At 38.5% G+C, this 23,805-nt stretch overlaps 1 protein-coding gene across 1 annotated transcript; it reads left to right on the top strand.

Moving 5' to 3' along the window:
* Positions 1–1,163: 1,163 nt before the first annotated feature.
* LOC306947464 (cytosolic phospholipase A2 epsilon-like) lies at positions 1,164–19,501 on the top strand (the record flags this gene model as incomplete). Its single annotated transcript, XM_079536784.1, has 21 exons — positions 1,164–1,190; positions 1,480–1,566; positions 4,422–4,494; positions 4,935–5,071; positions 7,046–7,177; positions 9,646–9,686; positions 10,100–10,142; positions 10,857–10,941; positions 11,508–11,674; positions 11,820–11,912; positions 12,319–12,356; positions 13,529–13,664; positions 13,981–14,120; positions 14,243–14,465; positions 15,123–15,237; positions 15,362–15,499; positions 16,002–16,109; positions 16,884–17,075; positions 17,583–17,749; positions 17,889–18,069; positions 19,263–19,501. The coding sequence occupies 21 exons, from the start codon at positions 1,164–1,166 to the stop codon at positions 19,499–19,501; spliced, it is 2,562 nt and encodes an 853-aa protein (XP_079392910.1).
* Between the last annotated feature and the right edge of the window lie 4,304 nt (positions 19,502–23,805).

Below are 23,805 nucleotides of genomic sequence, written 5' to 3'. Positions count from 1 at the left end.
GAGTTCAACCTCACGTAACAGCATGAGCTGAGTCTTCTGCTTCATATCACTGAGCATTACTTCAAAAGTATGATCACATAACCTAAGTGAAATAGATATGTTGCAACAGGACTGTCCCACAAAATAATATTAAAAAATAGTCCAGCAACCAAAGAAAGAAAAAAAAAAAACAAAAAAACACCAAACTCAGCTGTAGCTAAGAACTCATCACACTTTGCATAACCGTCGCTATACTCTGAGGTAGACAGTTGTGTGTGCAGTGCCAGTCTATGAAAAAGAATAAGAATGATGTTTTTTTGATTCCTTATGTAAGGCAGCTCTCCTCCGTAGTACCATTGGGATAGGACAGATTGACTTTCAGCCATTTCTAATGAAAGGATTTTTATTATTCTGTGAGTCCTGTTGCTTCAAAAGGCAGCCTTCTATCTGGCTTAAGAAATTTGAGATTTAAAAATATTTCAACTGCAATTTTATCATTGAATAGTATCAGTGATTCAAAGAACACTTAATGCTTGTTTAATGGATAATGCTAGGTACATTTATTTGTTATTGTGCATTGTGTGCTATTAAAATAATATGAAGCTACTGTAGTAGAGAGATAAAAAATTTAAACACAGACATTTCAATATTTTGAAAAAATGTCATACGTAGTTATTTGTGTTAAAGCTTAAATGTGTTGTTAACACAGTTTAATTGAAAGCAGAGCATTCACTAAGGAATACATTTCAGTAACAGAAGTTTCTCCTGGTTCTGTTTACCCAGTGACATCTCTTATGTAACATAAATGAGAGGAGAACTCTTCCTTAGATGAGAATAGTTGCAATGCTCTCTCAAGCATTCTCCTGTTGGTGAGTGCCCCGCCATATCCTTCTGTACGTGCTTATTCAAAACTCACAGTGATGAAGAACTGTTTTATTTTGGGATTAGCCCAGTTAGTTTGACCTGTGTCCTTCTTTCCCCTAAAACACTACAGCAGTAAAAGAAATAATTTGGCAAAGAATAAGTGCATAATTTGTGCTGTTGAAATCAGCAGGGGGTGGAGCTCTGAGTCAGTTTATACAGCTCTGCTTCCCTGCTACTCTGCTGGTTGGAGAATAGTGTGCTCCTGGAGCCAGCTGTCAGCTGGACCACCACACCTCTGCTTTTTATGAAGTAGAGGTATAATGGGATCCTCAGCCTACTCGCCTCTGGTAAGAGGAAATCAGCAGTGGGATGGGATGATGTGTTTGGCTATCATTGTTCAGATGCCTGAAAAGCAAAGCGTTTGGTGAATTTTGGTCCTTAAGTGCCAAATACGTTTGTAGTGGGCAGAATTATTAGTTAAAGCAGCTAGTAGATGTCACTGAGCAAGTAGCACTTTATCTCATCTCGAGGAGAAGGCCTCCTGCTATTGCTATGGTGGATCTCAGTAGAAACTAAAAACTGGGGGTTGTTGGCTGGTGGGTTTCATCACGGTCCTTCTCATTTCCTCATCCCCAGGATCAGTTCATCCAAGCAAATAATCCACGCAGGAAAATTGAGATCAGGAAGGGGAATCGTGGAAGACCACGCAGCACTGAAGATGAGGTATGGAGTAAATGACTGCATCTGGGTTCCAAGGGAAGGGCTGGAGGGTACAAATAGCAGCTGTGACACCGAGAGAGAGTCTTCCATCAGCATCTATCATCATCTCTCCTTGAGCTTGACTGTTGTTATAAAAGGTGTTATGTTTTATTGGTTGGTTAAGGGAATTTGTTTCTTCTGTGACTGTGCTCCCTTTGGTGGAGAACATTTGCAGTGTCATGGGGGTTGGGAAGGTGAAGAAGATGAGGAACTCGTGGTTTAGATGCAGGGCAAGGAACTGGGAGAGCTAGATGTTAGTCTTGATTTTATGGTTACATCGGTATATGATGTTAATCATACCTCGCAGAACCCAAAGATGCCTTCATATAATTTTTCCTTTGCTTCATGGAGATGGATCATCAGATGCAATGTATTATTGAGTATCTGCTTCTGAAAATAATTTGAAGCCTGAGTTTTTATGAAATTGAATTATTATAAGCTGTTGGAATGTACTTGAATGTGGTATGTAATAAGTTATTCTATTTTTCTGTGTAATGGCTGGTTTAAATTATATTAAATGGAAAAAAATAATATATTATTTTTAGTATTAGAGATCCTGCATCTGCTCCCTTTCTGTAGTCAGTGTAGAATTATGAAGCTATTTGCTTGCTAGATCTACAATTAGACCAAGTTGACCAGGCTCTGAGCACCCTGCTCTAGCTGTAGGTGTCCCTGTGCATTGCAGGGGAGTAGGGCTAGATAGCCTTTAAAGGTCTCTTCCAACTCAAATGATTTTACAATCTGGGAAAGCAGTGAACTGATTACTGGCCAGCACTATGGAATAATATTGGCTTTTATGTTTGAATATTTTCTTAGTCCTCCAACTGTCTCTAAGCTTTCTCTAAAATATGAGCTCTGTATGCTCCTAAAGCTAAGAATTAAAAATCAATCATCTGTATTTAGGATGACAATTTGTGCTTTCTGAAATTCTGATCACCAGCTCCTGTCACTTTTTCTATCTCCACTTTAGAAACATTGCTGTCAAAATCTCTATTGAGGTTGATGGGTTTCTTTCAAACCAGCAGGTTTTGGTCAAATTACAGTACTGAGAGAAAACCACTGGGTTGAGAATTTTCCACTGGGCTCTAAGTACCATCTAGGATGGTGACACAGTTTTTTAGATGGTAAATCTGCTCCTGTCAAGAGACTCACATATCAAAGTAAGAGGTATACAAGCAGACTCTAGGGAGGCAATTTATTAGAAATCATGATACTAAGATGATTTAATTACTCCTTTCAATTTAATTAATGGAGTTACTGCTTCTATATTTTACTTCTGATGTTCTTCGGGATTATCTTGTTTATCCTGTAACCAAGTATAGGGTTGTTCACAGCTGTATCAGGGTGTGGAAGGGAGAAAACAAAAAAGTTTTGGGTCACGCAGCCTTCAAAGATGCTGCCGTGTACTGCCTTATGATATGGGATATCAGTATACTGTTATACCTCAGTGCTTCTCCATGGTGAATCAATCAAGTCAGCCTATTGTTTTTCAGTATGAATGTATTTGTATACTAATTTATTATCTGAAAGTCCTAAGTAAGCCAGGGCATTGTAAATAACATTCATACTTTTCTTTCTTCTGTATATTCATATGAAATTATAACTTCTGCTCTTGCTCCTTTGTGTTTAATTGCCTAATCTGACACACAGTCCATTTTACATTATTTTTCCACTTCCATCATGTCAAGTCTATAATTCAGTTTGTATTTGCAGCCTTCCACTATCTTAAATTGTTTATAGTTTTGTCATTTACTCTTTCTTCAGTTCTGTTTTTCTTTCAGCTCTTAGTTTATCAGTTTATGGCCCAGTAATGTGGTTTCATTTCAATCAATGCAGACCCTACCTGTGGATGATGAGCTATCTTTGTTAGTGTCACAAAGAGCCAAAAAGCCCTGCAGCCTCTTCTGCCTTACAGCACATCATCATATCACTGAAACACAAGAGGCACTTTGTAGTGAGCTGGACCTTCATGTGAAATGAAAGAGCACTTACACAAAGCCTCTGATTTCAGCCTTCCTTCTGCCAATGTACCTGGAAGAGCTCTGGAGTCCATGCTGGGATGTCCACTTTTGGAATCTTTCTCTTCCTCGTTTATTTTTTATGTATTTATTAGAGTTACATAATTTGGTACAACCAAAGACACTGAAGTGTTATGAATTGTGCAGCCAGATTGGCCAATAGCAATGATATTTTGAGTGGAATATTTTATAAGGGAGTGGATCTGTCCTGCTGCTCAGTAACGTTACGTGGCTGATGGGTGCAATCTCTGCCTGAGGAAGAAGAGAATCCCATGGCCCCCAGGCTGACAGGTTGGAAACTGCTGTGCTGTAATCTATTGGGCTCTGTTGGATTGAAAGTTGAGAAGCAAACCCTATAATTTGGAGGTAGATGGATTATAATAGGGATAAATACGTAATGGCTTTTAGTGAAAACAATTTTGTTTTTTCTTACTACTCCATATTAAAAATTAACCTTTAAAACCTTTAATATTAAAACAACAACAAAAGCCACGCAAACAAAAACCCCACGCAACAAATCCAAACAAAAAATAATACCTCCCTCACCCAACTCGAAACTTAACCTTATGCACAACCGGTGCGTAAACTGCAATCTAACAGGTTATGGTGTCAATTCACGAGAACCAATTTCTGAGTGGAAATAATTACAATGAAAACATATTCACTGCATTAATACATGAGAACAATGTATGATTACTAATTTTCTAGATGTCTTCTCCTTTGCTTTGCTATAGGATGAGTTGTGTTAATTATGTCTGAGTCCTTTATTAACAAGCTTTTTTTTTTTCTTTTATTTTGCAGCCAGAAATACCTCAGTTGTGTTGGCTTACTGTAAAAATTATAGGTATGAGGAATCTCCGCAAAGCAGACCTGTGTAAGTACCACTGATGGCATGTTTGTATCTCAGTGCTGGAATTGCTGCCAGTCAGCTTAATGCTCCTGGGTAAAAAAGACCCCAGAATTTTATTCTTTACTTCTTGAAAAGTGAAATTTCAAGAGGTGAAATACAACATGCACTTCGTTGGAACTTGGCAACTATTTAAAAGTAAAAAAATTTAGAAGAGCTAGCATACTTCTGTTCAAACTGTATTTTGATGTTTGTTACCATATAGTATTAGTAGTATTGAAGTAGATGTGTTTTTTTTGAATCAACGTACATCTCTGTAAAGAGCTATGAACTCAGAATGTTTACTTTTGGGTCTGGTGAAGTATTTAGAAATTCTCAGAGGTTGGTTTTTTTCCTACTTGGTTGGGCAAAAGAGATTAATAAAAGAAGTACTGCTGTGATAGTCACACAGCTTTCTGTTAACCCAGTGAGCCAAACTGACTGCTACGTGAGGCTATGGCTGCCAACAGCTTCACGCCAGGAAGTCCGGACAAGAACTGTATCCAACTGCAGGAACCCTGTCTGGAATGAAACCTTTCACTTCATGATACAAAGTGAAGTGAAGGTAAGCCCCCTATCTGTACTCATGAGCTGAAACTTTTTACAAGGGATGTTTTCACCTGCTGTGTGTCTCTGGTACCAGGTGTGTGCTGCAGGAATATATAGGAGGATGCTGTACTGATGTTAGAGACCTCAGCCACCAAGTTCCTGACTCTCTGGAAACATTTATTTTCATTTTAGCCATGGAGTAGCTGAAAGCTTTATATGTGCACTATTTTTTTACCTAACACCTACCCAAAAACACTTTTGTATCTATTTGCGTTTTCATTTCTCCTATGAAGAAAGGTTGAGGGAACTGGGCTTGTTTGGCTTAGAGAAGAGAAGGCTCTGGGGAGGCCTCATTGTAGAGCATATAAACAGGAGGGGAATGGCTGTTTACAAGGGTGGATAGTGATAGGACAAGGGGGAAAGGTTTTAAACTGAGACAGGAGATTTAGGTTAGATAGGAGGAAGTTTTTCACATAGAGGGAGGTGATGCACTGGAACGGGTTGTCCAAAAATGTTGTGGATGCACCATCCCTGGAGGCATTCAAGGCCAGGCTGAATGTGGCCCTGGGCAGCCTGGTCTGGTATTTGGTGATGCTGACCGTGACGGGGGGTTGAAACTAGATGGTCTTTGAGGTCCTTTTCAGCCCAGACCATTCTATGATTCATTTCTCTATAAACAGCTTATGGGCTGTGGTCCAATCTTACAATCTCCAAGCATGGGGTTATGAGTATTGGGCAGGGGAGGGTCATGGATCTGCAGCCCTGTCCTGTTTGCTGTCCTGCACAGTCCTCTGATCTCTGTCCCATGTGAATTTTGTTTAGCCCCACTCTCATTATGCAGCCTGTCTGGCCTCTGTCCAGCCTCTTACCTCCTACAGAATTGTAAGGGCTGGAAGAGACTTCTGGGGATCATCTAGTCCATCCTTTTTCTGCTGAAGTAAGTTCCTTACAGGAGGCTGCACAGGAAAGCAACCTACTGTAGTCTCACCCAGTGCAGTCCTCAGCTACATGTCACCAAAGCAAATTTTGGCTTTTATTCTTACAGCATCCCCTCCTCCTTCTCATGTGCAACCCAATGGGTCCTTTTTCCATGCTTCCTGTAGAAAACAGGAATCAGAATGTAACCTGGAGATGGGTCTCGGAGCTCACTTGTGAAGCATGAGAGCAAAACGGGTCCTATCAAGTGGAACATACCAACTACATAGCCAGCTACTATTCTAACAGCACTTGCTATTATATGTCATGCTATCCTTAGAGAATAGGACTAAAAAAAGTTTTTGCTTCTGTTGGAGTGATCTGATCAAAGGACAATAGTGAATTATGGGTTTGAATTTATTAGTAGGCTTGAATAGGTAAGATAAATGTACTGAAGTTTGACCTTCTCCATTCTTCTTGGTTTCAGCTAACCTCAGAGAAATGCAAACAGCTGTTCAAAAGCTTGTGGCTTTCCCCTCTCAGCACATGCAAAACAAAGATTAAATGAGAAAATTTTCCTTTTCGCTGGGACTTGAATTTGGCTATGCTGAGGAGTAGGGTGGTGAACGAGAGATGCCAAAAGCTTCAAAGAGAACAAGGGAGATTTGCAACACATAGCAATTACTGTTTCCTAACTGTCAGCAAGCATGCAGATTTTCGTATTAATTTTCTGCTGCCCTGATTGCTGTATCGTCTTTCAAAGACCAGTCACCATCAATTGAATCAGAGGTCTAAAAAGCTTTTCAAAGTCTTGGTAATATTTTCTTATTAGCAACCCTAAGGTCGGTTTTTTTAATTTTAATTTTTTATTTTTAAACCAGTGCATTTTCAAAAGCCTAATGAGCTGTGAGACATCAAACTTTACATCTAACATACAGACTTATAATAGAATCATGCCCTTCCTGTGCTTTGAAAAAGTGTAAACTGGACAGTTGCAAGAGACTCTCATGCCTTCCTTTTGAGATCTCTTATCCCAGAACAGTCTGTTTACATCATTCTCTGGTGCTCCCCTCAGAATGTGCTGGAGCTGACAGTCTGCGATGAGGACACCATCACACCTGATGATCAGCTTTTGACTGTTCGCTTTGATGTAGCTAAAATCCAACCTGGAGAGAAGGTTCGCCTGAGTTTTGAGTTGAATCCAGAGGTAAGAAATAAAAACATGAATGAAATGAAGTGGATAGTTAAAATAACAATATTTGTCGGAATTTACTCCTAAGATAGTATCTATATTACAGTTATCTAATTGAATGTTTAATGATAGCACATAAAAACTATTTTAAAAGGCCTATGTTAAAGCACAAAGTTAAACACTTGAGGTTTAGTGGAAGCCAGAAACAGTTGCTCCTGTGTTGCATTTACAATTAAATGCAGAATGGCTTTTCCATGCTGAATTTTTTGATATTTGAAAACTGTTTCTGTCTTGCATCAGAAAGGAAGGCAACCGTTATAGCGTGTATTTTGCAGGGGGAAAAAAAAAAACAGAGATAAAAGATAACACTTGATTAAAAAATTTTCTGCAAATCTGCTTGATGGTTGTGGTGAAGTGAGTCAGCCTCCTCTCCCATATAGCTAGTGATAGGACTAGAGGGAATGGCCTCGAATTGTGCCAAGGGAGGTTCACATTGAATGGTAGGAAGAATTTCTTCTCTGAAAGGGTGATCAGGAACTGGAATGGGCTGCCCAGGGAGGTGGTGAGTCACTGTCCCTGGAGGTGTTCAGTAAAATGTTGTACTAAGGAACGTGGTTTAGTGCGGAAATACTGGTGGTAGGTGGACAGTTGGACTGGAAGATCTTGGAGGTCTTTTCCAGACTTGCTGACTCTATGATTCTAAGCTGTGAGTTAGCTCTGAGGTGTGTGCAGTAGTAGCTTAGCAAATGGCAGTTAGGGAGATAGGGCCCAGTGAGCTGTGTCTCAGGAATGTTGTGACCAAGCTGTACTTATTTGAACCATGCAAGTACCCTTGAAGCACCACAGACTGTGGTCTAAGCATAGACTTTTAGAGCACTTAGGATTTTTTTTTTTTAATGACATAGTAATGAAATGTGCTGTGCAGCCTTAATAGTAGGTAGCACTGCCACCTCTGTCCATTATGATTCATTTCATTTACCAAAGCTATCTCAAGCAGTGGGCTGAGGGCAGATAGCTAATGTCAGAACAAAGGGCTACTTCCTGCTTGCACCTCTTGCTCACTGTGCAGTTCAACAAGTCTTTCCATTGCTGAGCTCCAGGTTTCTCACCCACAAAAATGTGACTGAGATTTAGTAGAAATACAATTTATGTGTATGCTTACAGCACTGTAAGAAGAATGGAAACATAAGACAGGCACAATTAGGCATATGTTGTAACAAAGGTTCTCCTGAATGTGGTTTCTGCTGTTTTTCGGACAAGGTTGGAAAAGACCATCCACAAGCTTGAATTGCACAGTCTGGTCACAGTCCAACACTTGATGAAGTCTGTCTTTTATTTGAAAAACAAGACTGCTTCCTAAAACTCTCTCAGCCTTCTGTTGCATGCTGATGCAACCATTCTGTTTCTCACAAGTTGGAAGATTTGGGAGATACAAGTAAAAACAACATACTGCTGACTTATGTGCTGCATATCCAAGTCACCTGATGTTTCTCACTTACTGAAATGAAGTTGTAAATTAAAAAAAAAAAAACAAACAAATGCTCACATTTGCCTTCACTATAGAGGTGGTTTTATTTTGGCAGTTGCATTGCTAGAGTTGTCATGGTTTTCAGTCTCTTCACAAAATTAAAATAGGCTGTGCAGCCAGAGAGGATGTTTGGTAGTAAAAGTTAGCTCTTCTGAATGTGAATGTGAAATTTTACCACATGGATATTGTCGGAAAGAGATTTATGTCTTCCACTAATTGGTATTTTCCTCCCTGAAAGTGATGCTGAAGATATCTGGTATGTGTTTCTTGGGCGACGTTTCTTGGATTGGCTGCCCCTCCATATATGTGGGTGACTGATCCAGCAAATTGCCTCAGTTAAGGAATATTGTTACTCAGCCACTCTCGTATGTTGATGCAATACTTTTCTTCTCTTATTGTTCCCTGCCCTCATATTCTTTCCCGTTTCTACTTGATTTGGCCCTTTGTGAACTCTCTCACTCACCCCACTTCACAGCCTCAGTCTTCCTATGCTAGCAATTTTAATGCTCTATGCCAGACTTCTCACTTTTAAATTTAATCATGCTCTGCAAATTCTTCTGTGTTAATGTAGATATGATCACCACTTACTTCGATTTATTGTCAAATGTGTTCTACATCACTCACTTGTTATCCCTCCTTTTCTCTGTATTAACTGACTTGTGTCTCATACCACTAATAATGAACAGCAGGGCCATTACCCTCTACTTCATGACACTTATTTCATTCTTCTGCTTGGGAAGACAGCTAGTTTGCAAGCACTAGAATGGTAGAGAGACATGAAACAAAAGAGTGGCAAAAGAAGGCTCCACCTACCTATTTTATGACAAAAGTGGTGAGAATAGCAAATATTGTGGGAGAGGATTATGCAAAAGCACTGTAGCTCCATCAAAATAAAATTTTTAAAAAAGCTTATTTTGTTCATTTTCCTTAAAAGAAAAATAACTCTTGTTTTCAGAATCAGGAAGAACTGGAAGTGGAATTTCTACTGGACAACATGTGAGTAAAGTCTGAATGTTACAAAAGTTGTTATTGGAATACTTGATGTCTCAGAGTGATAACACAGTATTTGGGAAGTGTTTCCCTGCACCTATGCTATGACATCCCATCTTGTCTTCTTCCCAGTGGTTCCCTTTCTGTCCTGAATCGGGTGGAATTCCTCCTGTAGTGACAGTCACGGTAACTATTAACAGCTGAGGATGGGTGTTAATTTTGTAACAGTTTTAGGAGAGATGATGCTGACTGGAGAGGTAAGAAAGATAGAAAGACAGACTGTGATACAGCAGCTGGTGGCACTTGGTATCTAGAACTGTGCTCAGAGTCATTAAAAATTAAGCATTAAAAATGTTTGCATCTGAAAGATTATCACAACGTACCTACTGTCAAATAAACCTTATCCTTTTTCTTTTCAGTCCAGGTGTATCTGAAAAAATAGTCACTAATGGTGTGCTAGTGGTAAGCATTTTATTTTTTTTTTATTCTTAAGTAGAGCAGAACTGAAGGTTGTGGTTGGAAGAACCATGCCTTTAGGCATAGCATTTATTGTCTTTCAAATAAGACAGAAGTAAGACTGTGGAACTTTGAATTTGGTAATGTTTGTAGTGCATTCTATGTTGGGAGAGAGAGACATCACTCAATCAGTGAGATGCTCACTGATGAAATAGCAATAAACATAAGGAGAAGTCAGTGAATCCAGTGCCACTGCAAAATTTGTTACTGGATGCCAATCTTGGAGCTGGAGGCTCTTCTCACACCATTTCCAAAGTACTGTCTGATGTCTTTATGCTGCTACTTTGTCCTGTGCAGCACCCTTGGGAAGTTGCAGCTTCAATCTAGAAGTTGTAAAGTATAAGCCCATTTGACAAATTGTTCTGCAGAGCTCATAGGCATCCTGCTCCTCGTTCTTTTGTAGGGGAAAATTAAAGCACAATCTAGATGGTTGAAAAATTCCTTGTGTTATTTGTTGGAGATTTAATGATATTTAATGTGTTTTATGGAACAGATCTTCAGCTTTATTCACCATAGAATTGCTTCCATGGTATATACGAACCACCTGCTTATTCACAGGACAACATGGCCAAGTATGGTGTAGCCATGGGACCCACAGATCCTCAGTGAGGATCCTAGGCTGTTTCTGTGACCAGTGATTTTATTGCTCGTCTCTTCCAGTCTCGAGAAGTTTCCTGTGTGGAAGTACAAGTGGATGACACAAAGATGAGGAGTCCTTACACAAGAGAGGCTATTGATTTAAATGGTCTGTTAATGCTTTTTGTGCCATGAAAGATGCAGACATATGTAGAGCATACTTGATGGCTTTCAGTCTCCTCTATTTGCATCTGTCCTGGTAGGGGATTGAGGTTTATCCTGAATTATCCACTTGTTAGTGGTGAGAATCCTCTGCAGATTGCATGACTGCATAGCTTCAGGGAAACTGGAGGTGGCTGAGAAAAACTGAGAAACACGTCTGTAATATGATGGTACAGAAAAACCTGTGATGAGGACAGAAAGAAAAGGGAGACACAACCAATGGGAGTGAAAAGACTGTGGTGGTGGGAACTCAGAAGATGTGAAGACTACCAGTGGCATCAATTGGTCTAACATGAGCTGTCTCCAGCATAGCAGGGAGAAGCTCCAATACTACATTGGCCTTCTGGCGTTTATTCAGTTTGGCCCTTTTTTATGCTAACTGGGTGTTGAGAGGGAGTGTAGTGTGAAGGAAAGCTGACTACAGCAGGGCTGGAATGTTACTCAAGTTGCTTTTATTTGTTATTTTCTTAGGGACAGATGTAGTTATCATTATTCTGTAACCCTTGTTCACAGGGAGAAATTTCACCTTCATAATGAAGGGATCCTATGAAGAAACACAGAACATTTCCATGGGTCCTTCCTGCAGCCAGAGAGGCAGTGATTCTACCATGTTCCACTATATCAAGTACAGCCAACCCAACCTGGATGTGATGTTGCCAAAGGAATGTTTATACTGTGGTGTATGTTTTTGTTTACAGACAGTAACAACAGCTAAAGTAACTTTAGGAGAAGCATGTCGAATTAACCCTTTTCTGGTAGATTTATACCTATGGTTTGTAAACAATTTTCCCTTTATAGCATTTTTTTTCTTCTATTTTAATTCAGCATGATGCAAACAGGAGGGAAAAAGATATAAATGGTCCTCTATCTGTGCCTCTGAATTCTCTGGACCTGGGAAAGAAAAGGACAGTAGTGAGAGTGAGTAACCTCTGACAGTATTTGGAATTATTTCAAAAATAATCAGCTTCAAAAAACAATCAAAAAAAAACAGCTTACAAAGGGTAAGCTGTGCCTACATGATTCTGGGTCAATTACTAATTTTGTTATTGAAAAAGTACTAGCTGAGCATATACATGCATTGCTCTGCATACACTTGAAAGTATAACTGCTATTCAAGGAAAAACTAACACTGCTTCAGGTATGTATTAAAAGCAGGATCTATCAATGTTTGTGTGCAGAAGGCCTGATAAACAGATTAATGATTTATTACTAGATGATATATCTGAATAACTGTTACTTCTGTAAAAAAAAAAAAAAAAAAAAAATTGCCATTGCAGATGTTCAGTTGTTTAAAACGTGTGCTGTTGTCGTTCTTCATTCTCAGGGTGCATCTTATGAAGTGTCTGTGAAGGAAGAAGATGGGTAAATCTTACTTCTTCTGAATGATTACTTAGGACAATCTTTTCATAGTATGTTCTTTAGATGAAGGGAAGCAACAGTTTAAACTAGCTCATTATTTCAAAACAAGAAATAAAAATTGTAATCAACTAAAAAAGACTGAAATATAGGGAAGGGTTAATCATGTATGTTTTTTGAATTGATTGGTAAGAGCCCAGGATAGAATAAATGGTGCACAGTCATGGAATATAACAAGTCACAGTATTTTTCCTGATTTTTTTTCCCTTGCTAATATTGATGCTTAAGAATGACCCTGTTTTGTAATCTTTATAATACAAACACATTTATATATAACACGCATTTACCAGAGCTGCATTAAAACAAGGCGACAGCAAGTAATTTACAGACTGACTCATAGAGGTTTTTCTAAGGGCAACATTACCCCCTCCTGATGAGTTTGCTACACTGCAAGCAGACTGAGAAGATAAATTGGAGCTTTTACTGAATATTAATTCAAAGTCACAGAAGGGACAAAATAACCTCTTTGGGAAGAAAACAACAACAACAACAACAAAAAGCCAAGCAAAATAACAAAACCCAACATCAAACAGCCCCAAACCTGAAAGAGTTGACTTGTGAAAATAAATGTTATGGAATTAATGATTCACATGATGTTCATAATTATTTACAGATATAAAGGGAAACATTTAAAAGACCTCTTCCTAAAAAAAAAGATTTGCAACTCATATTATCAGCAGAGAAGAGCCTAAAGCGGTATTAGAGTCAGATTAATTAGAGTTGCGCTTTGCCTGAAGTGTGTTGAGTTTTGGCAACTGCTGGGCCTGCCCAGCTAGTCAGGAAACATGTACGTAGGAAACATGAAGAAATGTCCAGATTTGAGGGCTCAATGTGAAACAGCTTAAGTTTAAGTTCAGATATGTTCCTTCCGTTTTGTCAGCATGGAATTTGATTCATCTAGTTTCCTCGTGATTGCATGAAATCTCTGTAGTAAGGCAGAAATATATGGCCTGTGATATCCTTCATTTGTTTGCATATGGTGGTCATCATGTGCATGGAAATGGCTTTTCTTTTAACTGGTGTCTTTTTGGTGCTGATTTTTGCCTGGCATCTCAAGCAGTAGCTCTAGAAATAACTTATATTTAATATGTCTTCTTTGTTCTCATCTTGTGCTCTAGTAGCAAGAATTTAGATTTGCGTTTGGGGTTTGAGCTATGTGCAGAGGAAAAAGATTTCATCTGTAAAAGGAAGAAGGTGGTTGCTGCTGCTCTAAAAAATGTTCTTCAGCTCGATGAAGATTTGCAGGAAGATGAGGTGTGTGGGACAACGGCTTGTGAACTTGAATTTTTCTGCCCCCTTTGAATGAAGAGAATGTGATATACTTGCACACCTATCTATATAGCTCCTCCATATCTTTTAGACTAAAGTGTATAAACCAGAGAACACCTGTATCCAAAAAAATTTGGTTTCTCCCAGAACACCCTTCTCTTGATGCTGTGTGTGGGAGAATATTTGTCAACCAAGTCTTAAGTGCTCACAGACTTAAATAGTGAGCAGAACACTCTCTAGTGAGTAGATCACTTCTCTATTTCATCCATTAATGAATGACTCCATGCCTTTGTGTGCTAAGCAGGTGCCAGTGGTGGCAGTCATGACCACAGCAGGGGGAGTCCGGTCCATGACGTCAATGTTTGGCAGTCTTCTAGCTCTACAGGAGTTAGGTGTTTTGGACTGCATCTCATACATCAGTGGTTTATCTGCCACAACATGGTAAGGAGAATTGGGCTTCTCTTTGTTGTTCATGTTAGCAAGTGATAACTAGAAACACGTGTATAACCTGAGTCTGTGAACTTTCAGATACCAGTGCTGAATCTCAGTATTCTTTTTACCAGGACCATGGCAAAATTATATGAAGATGCAAATTGGTCGCAGAAGGATCTCAGAGGGCCAATTGATGATATCCGGAAATATGTGATCAAGAGCAAATTGCACTGTTTCTCCACAGATCATCTGAAATACTATGAGAAGGAGTTGTGTGAAAGAAAACTAGAGGGGCACAAGCTCTCTTTCACAGATTTATGGGGACTCTTCATTGACTCTATGCTACACAGTGAGGTATTATATATCCATCCCTTTTTTCCAGAGGATTTCTAATTTTTCATATCTAAAATTTTGGAACCAGTTATGCCTGAAGAGGAAAGGATCTCAAAAACTGAGGTCACTTTCTTTTGATTTTTAGAAGAAAAACATAATTAGCCTAAAATATAAGCATGTGGAGGAAATGTCTGGCATGTAAAAAAGTCAAGGTGATCATGAAACTGATTTGCATCCTTTAACTTCAGATCAAATAACCATTCTAGTAACACGTAGAGGACAGGTGACTCCGACAGAACAAAATTCAGCAATAGTCATACCAGCAAACAATAAAGCAGTATTCAATGGCTCTTAGTTGACTTTTATCCTAAGCATCTCCAAGCTAAATAGCTTTATGTTTCCTTAAATCAAGCCACAAGCTAGTGAATATAGAAAGAAATTTCCCCTCCGACCCCCATTTCAAAACAAAACCTCAGAAGCATCAATGGTAACACTTTGGCAAGGTTTTGGAGAGTGCCAGACAGATCAACATGAATGCATTCAGGTAGTCAAACAACAGAAGCACATGGAGCAAAATCTGCTGATATTTAATAGATGTTTTATTGATAGTCCATATTTCAAAACTATGGAAGTACATCATGTTCATCTTTTTCAATTATTTCTGTTCTTAATAAACAGGAAAATACTCATAAACTCTCTGATCAGCAACTGGCAGTGAATCAGGGGCAGAATCCACTGCCCATTTACCTGTCTCTCAATGTCAGGGATAAATTTAGCACTCTGGATTTTAAAGGTAATGTTTATTACATGCATTTTTTATATATCTAAGGAGCTTATTTTTAAGTCCAGATAAATGCCAAAAGCTTTTACTGCAAGTCCAAACTAATAAATCTTTTAAATTATTTCTTCCTTTGCAGAGTGGGTGGAGTTCACGCCTTATGAGGTGGGTGCCCTGAAATATGGAGCCTTTGTTCGCTCAGAGGACTTTGGTAGTGAGTTTTTCATGGGCCACCTGATGAAGAAGATCCCAGAATCCCGGATCTGCTTCTTGGAAGGTGATTTACCATCTTGGAAAAAATGTTAACTTTACAAAAATATAGTTGTCTGAAGGGAATAATAAGCATTTAATAATTATTGGTCTGCAACTGGAGCAATGCTAGTAGCAGATCATGTATTTAAGCTTCAAGCAAACCAGACAAAAGTAGCAAAAGAAGAAGCGAACTTCTAAGATTGAATACAATTAATTTGCTCTTGTATTATTAGGTTAGAACAAACCAGAATGCAATGGAGCAGAACAGAACTGATCATCTGAAGTATATAAAAGTCAGATTGTGGTTTTAAAAGTAACGTGAGTTTTGAAAGTAGTTTAATAATCCAGTCATTATCTGGAATGGTGTGACATTTTGTAGTTATATTTCAATTCATAATATTTTGTAAGTGAAACGGAGCTCATCTAAGCTGCCACAAAATTTGAATCCAAGTAGATCTCCACAACTTTGCTGTAAACGTTCAAAATAATATTAATTATGACTCTCTATTTTTCTGTACACTTTCAAGGCACATGGAGTAATATATTTTCCCAGAGTTTTATGGATATTGTCTACCTCTCGGGTCATTCAGAGGACTTCTGGCACAGATGGACCAGAGGCACTGAGGATGATGTTGGTTAGTTATCTGGATTACTTTTTACTTGCATGTGCATTGTCTTCACATCTCTCTGAAATGTCAAGATTGATATTTTGAATGGGTTAAGGTTTATGGCCTATTTCTTAGGGAACACCAAGACTTTGTGAGAGAAGGAAAGCAGGAAATAAAATGTTGTGCTGTAAAACGGGAAAATATCCGTCTGCTCACTGTTCAGCATCCCTGGCAAGTTCTGTTAGTTGTGAGAGGGCTACCACAAGACCTTTGGGGGAGAGAGAAGCTTGGCAAAGATCAAATTGATATTATGGCACTGAAACCCATCTCTGGCCCAGAAGACCCTGCAGAAAGACGTGTGGTGCCCACTGTGCAGGGCGTAGTGGTGGTGTCCAGCACCTTGACTATGGTTGCTGCGTGCTGTTTTGTGGGTGCACCCTTGAGAGGAACTTCTCCATGTTCCAGCAGACAGTCTCCTCAGGTTGAGCTTACCTTTTTCTGCATGCTCACTGAACTCTGACAGACTGCTGGGCACTGATTCTTCTATCAATTTATTTAAATCATGGTTGTGTGTTGCTGAAATAATCCTCTTCTGTGATTCATTACTGATGATTATGAGCTTGTTCTGCTTTGGGGGTTCACTGAGCTCAGAGAGTTAATTGCTACTTTTCATTGCTATTTGTTAAAGTACTCAGATAAACTCTTGATCTTAGACAATCAAAAAATCAGATTCCTTCTTTGTAATTACTGGCATTATAAAGACTGATGCAGACATAGACCATCTTCCCATTGCCTCTGCAGAGGAGCACCCTGCTCTGCCCACTCGACCTCATGAGCAGACAACTCGCTTATCCCTTCCCAAGGGTTACCTTTCCAATGCTCTTCGAGAAATGATGACAGGACGTCCAGCGGTTTCATACTATCATAATTTCATCAAGGGCTTGCAGCTACATAACAAATATTTAGAGAATGAAAGCTTCTGCATGTGGAAAGGTAAAGGCACCTGGTTTTAGATGCATTTTTGAAGGTAATTTGAGTGTTGATAACTGACGGGGACAAATATTTGTTAAAATATAGCATAAAAGCAGATTCTGATAAATACTGTTATAACCAGTTAAGTAACTGCACAGTGGGAAGCTCTTGGTGGAAGTAGTCTGCTGAGCCCCAGGTTATTTAACTCTAGTCTCATTTCTGCCTTGGAAAAGCCACACCAGGACTTGCTTCGATTCCTAGGAAAGAATCACTAGTAACTATCACTGAAGCCTAGTTAAGTAGCCACGCATTTACACCAATTGAAAGAACAGTTTAGTATAGCTTTTTGAATGAAGTTGAGTCTCAAAACTTCTCCCTCTCACGGATTCTCAAGCCTGATCCATAGAGGCTAAAATGTCAAAGCCTAAGATAAGTGTGGTCTCTGTCCTTTCTTTGTTATGCTGATTTAGAAAGAAATGGGCTTGCTCCTTCCATAATTAATTGCTAGTGTAAGTTTTTGACTTTCAGATACAGTGCTTGATTCTTCTCCCAACCAACTGAATGCAATGGGTGACTACCTTAAGCTGGTAGATACAGCCTTCTTCATCAATACCAGCTGCCCACCGTTTTTGAGGCCAGAGAGGAAAGTGGATGTCATTTTGCATTTAAATTACAGCGGAGGATCACAGACTCTGGTGATGTTTTGAAACAATGATTCTTTATCTGTATGACTCCAGCAGATGAATTTAACATCTTTTTTTTTTTTCTTTTTTTTTTTTTCCTTCCTAGAAAACAATATTTTGATAAATTTTAATTTTCTTGTTGTCGATTCAGCCATTGGACCTATTCTCAGAGTACTGTTTGGAGCAAGGGATCCCATTCCCCTGCACAGAGCTGAGCCGCGAGGATCGGGAGCACCTGAAGGAGTGCTATGTGTTTCAGGACAGCTTAGAGGCACCAGTCTTGGTATATTTCCCACTTGTGTGTGATACCTTCCGAAGATACAAGGCACCAAGTAAGTTTAAGCATTAATCAATAATTGATCTTGGTCTTGGATATGACATGGTTCTTTTTTTTTTTTAATTTAATTTTTTAATCCAAATTATCCACTGAATTAATCACTTTTCTAAAACAAGAGGCTGGAATGTTCTCACTTGGCTCAGTCACCATATTTAAAGTCCTACTGTGATGGATATAATTTTGGTTAAATAATCAGACTGAACAGATGAGCTTCAGAATTAGTAGCATTAACAATCACACTTTGAGGCAAAACTCATTTTTTGCTATCCACTGGCTGCTTTCCTTTGATAGTCCAAGAACAGGAGGCAGATAATAAAGTTATATTCACTTATAGCTGACATTCTCTCTTAACAATATGATGATGATAACGAGATACTAATGGTGTGCACAGTTAACATGATAAAAATCCTCTAATCATTTGGTTTAAATGAAAAAACATTGAGAATAGAAAGGATGGAAAACAATGAAGTGAAGGATTTTCTAGAGTAGCAAGCTAATCTGATATCTATCAGTTCTGAAAAGCTGCCAGGTTATTTTATTTTGTTCAGGAGTAGAATAGGTAGTGATTTATCTGCTTCACTAGAAAAATGTCAAATTCACTTTCAGTTTGGCGATACTTTTGTGTGCATCATCTCTAATTTTATTGCTTCCAATTCGGTAAAAGAGTAAACTTTCCTCAAAATAATGAACAAAATTAATGAACTGGCTTATTGGAGAAACCTCATTAACTTCACCCTTCATTCTGTTGCATCTGTTTAGAGTGCAGTATACCTCAACTGACTTAGGAAGAATTCCCCTTCCAAGGGTACTCAGGTGTCATTTTCCATCAGATAGTAGATGAGGAGCCGTCATCTCTGTGTACCCAATGGAAAAGCTAAAAAGACAAAATTACGTATTTACAAAAGTAAAATATTCTCATGGAAAACTGTAATCTTAGAAGCAAGGTATTTTGCATGACACAGTGGTTCTTCCAATTAGTTGTGGATCTGCTGTATTGAGACCTATTAGCAAAGTACTGGATTTTATTACTGCAGCAGAGGCAGTATACTTATGGCAATTAAATCTTTATCCGTTTTCCTGAAAGAATCCAGTTTCCTTTGGCTGTCACTCTGTATTTTACATTGCCTGCTAGGAATTTTGCATTGCAGTAGCCTTGCTGTGCTGAACTTTGCTATATGCTTATTGCAGATGTGGAGCGCAGTCCCACAGACATGGAGCAGGGAAGAGTAGATGTGTCCAATATTTTTGCTCCCTATGGCACTGGACAGCTTACATATACTGAAGGGAATTTCAACAAGTTGTTGAACCTCTGCAACTACAACATCCTGAATAACAAACATTTGATTCTTCGGGCTTTGAAAACTGCAGTGGAACGAAAGAAGCGATTTAAAAATTGTTCACCACCTCAGTCATCTGACCTCTCTTAAAGTATATTCGGACAATTCCCGTCTGGAGATATACAGATCTTTTGATAATAGACTCGTAAATATCCTGGCAACATGAATCTGTACAAAATGAACCTTCATGTTAACTTATTAAAAAAGAAAATCATGTGTTTTATTCAGTACAGTGTGGTTGGCATTGGTCATAGGAAAATCATGATTAGTTTGTAAGACTGTCCCTAGTGTTGCAGTGAATGAGAAGGCACTTATGAAGATAAAGGGAGCTATGTTTCAACCTCACAAAAGTCTGTTCCAAAGTTATATGCAGATCTCAGCAGTATGAGGTGTCTGGTTCAGAAATCAAAGCAAAGATGAAGCAAAGCCTTCCTTTGCTCAAAGAGCACTGCTTGTGACAGGAGTAGACTAGACACCAAAAGACACTTGCATATAGCAAATGATTACTGAAAGTGGTAGAATGGAACTGCACGTGATATCCTCTATTTTCTCAGTAGCAATCTTTTAGGCAGAAGTTGAACCTTCAGTGAATTTATAATTCTGGCCGTCACTGCGTAGAGTCTAAATTATTTGAGTGATTACTATTCCAGAGTGATTAACATATCATATATAGGATTATTTTTCTGACAATTCTATGATAAAAATCATCTGTCTGCATCCATTTTGCTTGGCTTTTTTTCTGCACTACTGCCTGCTAAGTGGGTTTTGAAGCCGAGGATTCAGAAGCTGAGTTTTGAATCCTACACTTTAATGGGCTTGGAAAATAGCTCAAAAACCTTTGGCCATAATCTTGTCTTCATTTATTAATCTTCCTATACGTGCACGATAGCGACAAAACTCATAATAGCAGTTCCATTGACTTCTGCAGTGTTATAATAGCCAGTGTGTAGCTGCTGCTACAGATTTATTCCCATATATCCAAAACACACAAGGAAGTATGTGTGTGAAGATTTTCATGCATGTTTTAGATATGTTTTTTTTTAAACAGACATTTAAGTCATTCTAAGAACTTGTTTTCTCTTGTGTTTAATAATATGTGGTGTAATAGCTACCATTCAAATATAAAATAATAATGCATGAGCCTACTAAAAGTTAGAATTACAGATGCACACATTGATGTATATAATTTTATTAAGTTCAGCAAACTCACTTCATTTAGTGATTTTTATCTGGGTGATAGTGCTTTCTGTTTTTGATATCAACAAACCAAGTATAGAGGAGACAAAAACAACCATGAGCTTTGCAAATAACCTTTGAGGAAGAAGAAAAGAAAAATGGCCACTTCAGTTGGAAGATTAAAAAAAAAAAAAAAAAAAGGCAGGAAATTCTGCTCTTAAAGCCAAGATGATTGAGATGATAATGAGAGGTTTACAAGTCCAAATTACTGGTACTTGCAAATACCAAAGTATTTGTTCAGTAATAAGGGAGTACAGTGCTTTGCCAATGCTGCATTCCATATCTAACTTCTTATCAGTTTTTTTCTTCTCCACTTTGCCATCATCTCATTCATTACACTGATGTGGATTTCACAAAAATTACATCCAACTGTATGCCAGTAGTGTGGTATGCTGCCAGTAAGTTGACACTGCTCTGGGAAAACTGTAACTGGTGTTACTATCTTGTGTGCCATGCTTGGAAAGTAATGGTAAAACTATCACCCAGTCTTAGAGGTCTTTTTTTTTTTTTTTTTTTTTTTTTAAATAAATTAAGCAGGAGATAACACCATACTTGGTTCCTTCCAAGCAAGTTCTATTTTTTATCCATTAGTTCATGTTCATTACATGGTTATCTCCTTTTACAAGATTATCTCCTTTCAAACTTTGCTGCTGTATGAGTCAACACAGAAGCTTCCTTTCAGAAAGGAAACTATTGGTGGCAATCACTTGGACATGGCTCTAGGATGGCTGTATTCAAGAACTCTTTTTTTCTCAGTTGTTGCTAAAGTCTTTCATTCTCAACTCTGTGAACTTTACCAGCAAGACGGCAACAGTTTTCTGTGAGCAAAGAAGATTGGGAGGATGTCTCTCTAACAATTCAACTGTTTCATAAGTAAGTTTATTTTCAAATAATAATGATGTTGGATTTAAATAAACAAATATTTTTTGCTATCTACTTAAAATGTATTTTAGTTATTTTAAAGAATCCTTTTCACAGTTCTGGGAAGATGTAACAGAGGCAGTACTTTTTGTGCTAGGGTATTTCACCAACAGGTTGCTGGTGGTTGCAACACTTGGCATTGCTCCTGGACCTTTACTCAACCAAGGCGTGGTGGTGATGTGTTGATGTGCATATTGGGCAGTAGATCTAGAAAATTAGGATGGCTTAGAATAAGCTGTAAAAAGGGAGCCCACTTTAAGAAATCTGGGCCTGCTAAGCAAGCCACTGAAAAGTCTTATGCTGTCCAAACTAATTAGCTTTAACAGTTTGATATTTTGACTTGAGGAAAATTTGGTCAAATCCTGGTTTTTGAGTAAGGACCTGACTCCAAGGATACAACATCACATACGAAGTCAATATTTTCCCTGGCTCACCAAATTTGGTGGACTTTCTGTAGTGGCTTATGAATTTCCTTTACAATGGACTCATTTGACTTCTTGTCTGGGGGAGAAAAGGCTTCTTTTTCTGTCCTGTTGAAACTTATTAATATTACTGTATTGCAGCAATACGTAAGTCATCCCTGTGATGCTATGGTGAAAGGCAGTGTAAAAGTAGAGGGGAAATAATGCTTGTTTAAATATAAATCAAAAATAACAAAGCAAGAACAAGATCAGTACCTCCAGTGTGGACATACGTGTATGTTTTTTAATGGGAACTGAGGCTTAGTGATGTATTGGCCTGCACATGCACTAGTAATGTACTGGTATATTGACTGGATTTTTGAAGTGATTCAGCATTGGTGTAATTGTTCTAATCTGGGTCCAGTCAGGTCAACAATTTCTTCTTTTGGAAACACTTGTTTGTGACCTGTCACACAAGCTCTTCTTAATGTGACGGCACTCTACTGGAAGCAATTAGCTGCGAATATTTATAGTCTTCTGGGACTCAGGCATTTCTCAGGCTGACTGTAGGTGCAGTTAACCCCTTAATTAGCTCATGACATAAAGTGACTGACAATATTTTGAGTATTGGTTTGGTCTCAGTTGAGCTCTAGATTTCTCTGTGAAGTTCCTAGGCTATGTGTCTTGCCATGCTTATGCTGCAGGAATTACTGGCTCATTAGTTGACACAGAGAGGTGTTTCACACCTCTTGTCTGAGAGGATTAGGGAAGAAAAAACATTGGACAGTTTCTGAAGTGTTGAATGAACTTGGGAAGGTCCAATGACCTCAGAATGAGAGAAAGAGGTGCTGCTAAGTGCTCACATCTACTCAGATTGGGGAGAGTTAGAGATGATGGTCATGATCACCTGTGTTTGAGTAGGGGCTTGGCTTTGAAAGTTGTTTTTTTTTTTTTGTAAAGAGCTGAGCCATACTGTATATACTTCCATATTTTTGTATGGGAGACACTTTCAGTTACTTCCTGTGAGTGAGTAGGAGGGGTGAGATCTTTATCTCTTCAAAGGATGTCAAGGACATGCAAAATAATTTTTAAACAAGTTTCTCAATACTTTTTGGAAGGCAGAATCCTCCTTCATATGTGTCATAATCAAATTAATGCCTTAGTAAAAATGTAATCCCCTCTACTCCCTATCAGCTGATGTGATTTCTCTCTGCAGTGGCAGTGAATTTGCACTTCTCATTCTCGGGGATTTGGATTCACATTAAGTTTGAAGGTCTTTACTACTTACAAGAGGGTGATATACAGATTTTCAAATTTTTTTTTCTGGCCTCTGCACCTGGTCCCCTTTAGATTGTTTGAAACCCTTTAGCAATTTGGTTCAGCATGTTGTTTAGGTTAAGGAAAGAAAGAAAATGTCAGACAGTCCTGAAAGATCTTAACACAGTGACTTTGGAGAAAGTGAAACTTAATTTGCATGATTTCTGGTGTGGCATAATTTGTTAAGAAATCACGTTTTAGAAATGTGTTTTAAATTAAAGGAAAAAAGGTTTCATTTGCAAAATTTCCTATTCAGTCAGCACTTCTCCAGAGTCATGTTATTACTGATTGAGTGGAGCTCACTTCTCGTTCTGTAAAAGTACACCTCTGATTCTGGGTGTTTTCAAATCGAACCACAGTCCACGATACTGACAATTGTTGTGATCCTGGAACCAGATTTCTTTTTAGCTAACAGCAACATCCATATCTCTCTCTTACAGCTCAACACTAGGAAGGTCTACATGGAGTCTACCATACAGGTCCTATGTTTCCCACCTGACAGGAAAGAAAAGTATGGGC

This window comes from Tetrao urogallus (genome assembly GCF_951394365.1).
Source record: "Tetrao urogallus genome assembly, chromosome: 6".
Lineage (NCBI taxonomy): Eukaryota > Metazoa > Chordata > Aves > Galliformes > Phasianidae > Tetrao > Tetrao urogallus.
The sequence above is the reverse complement of the archived record's forward strand: the minus strand, read 5'-3'. Positions and strand labels throughout refer to the sequence as shown.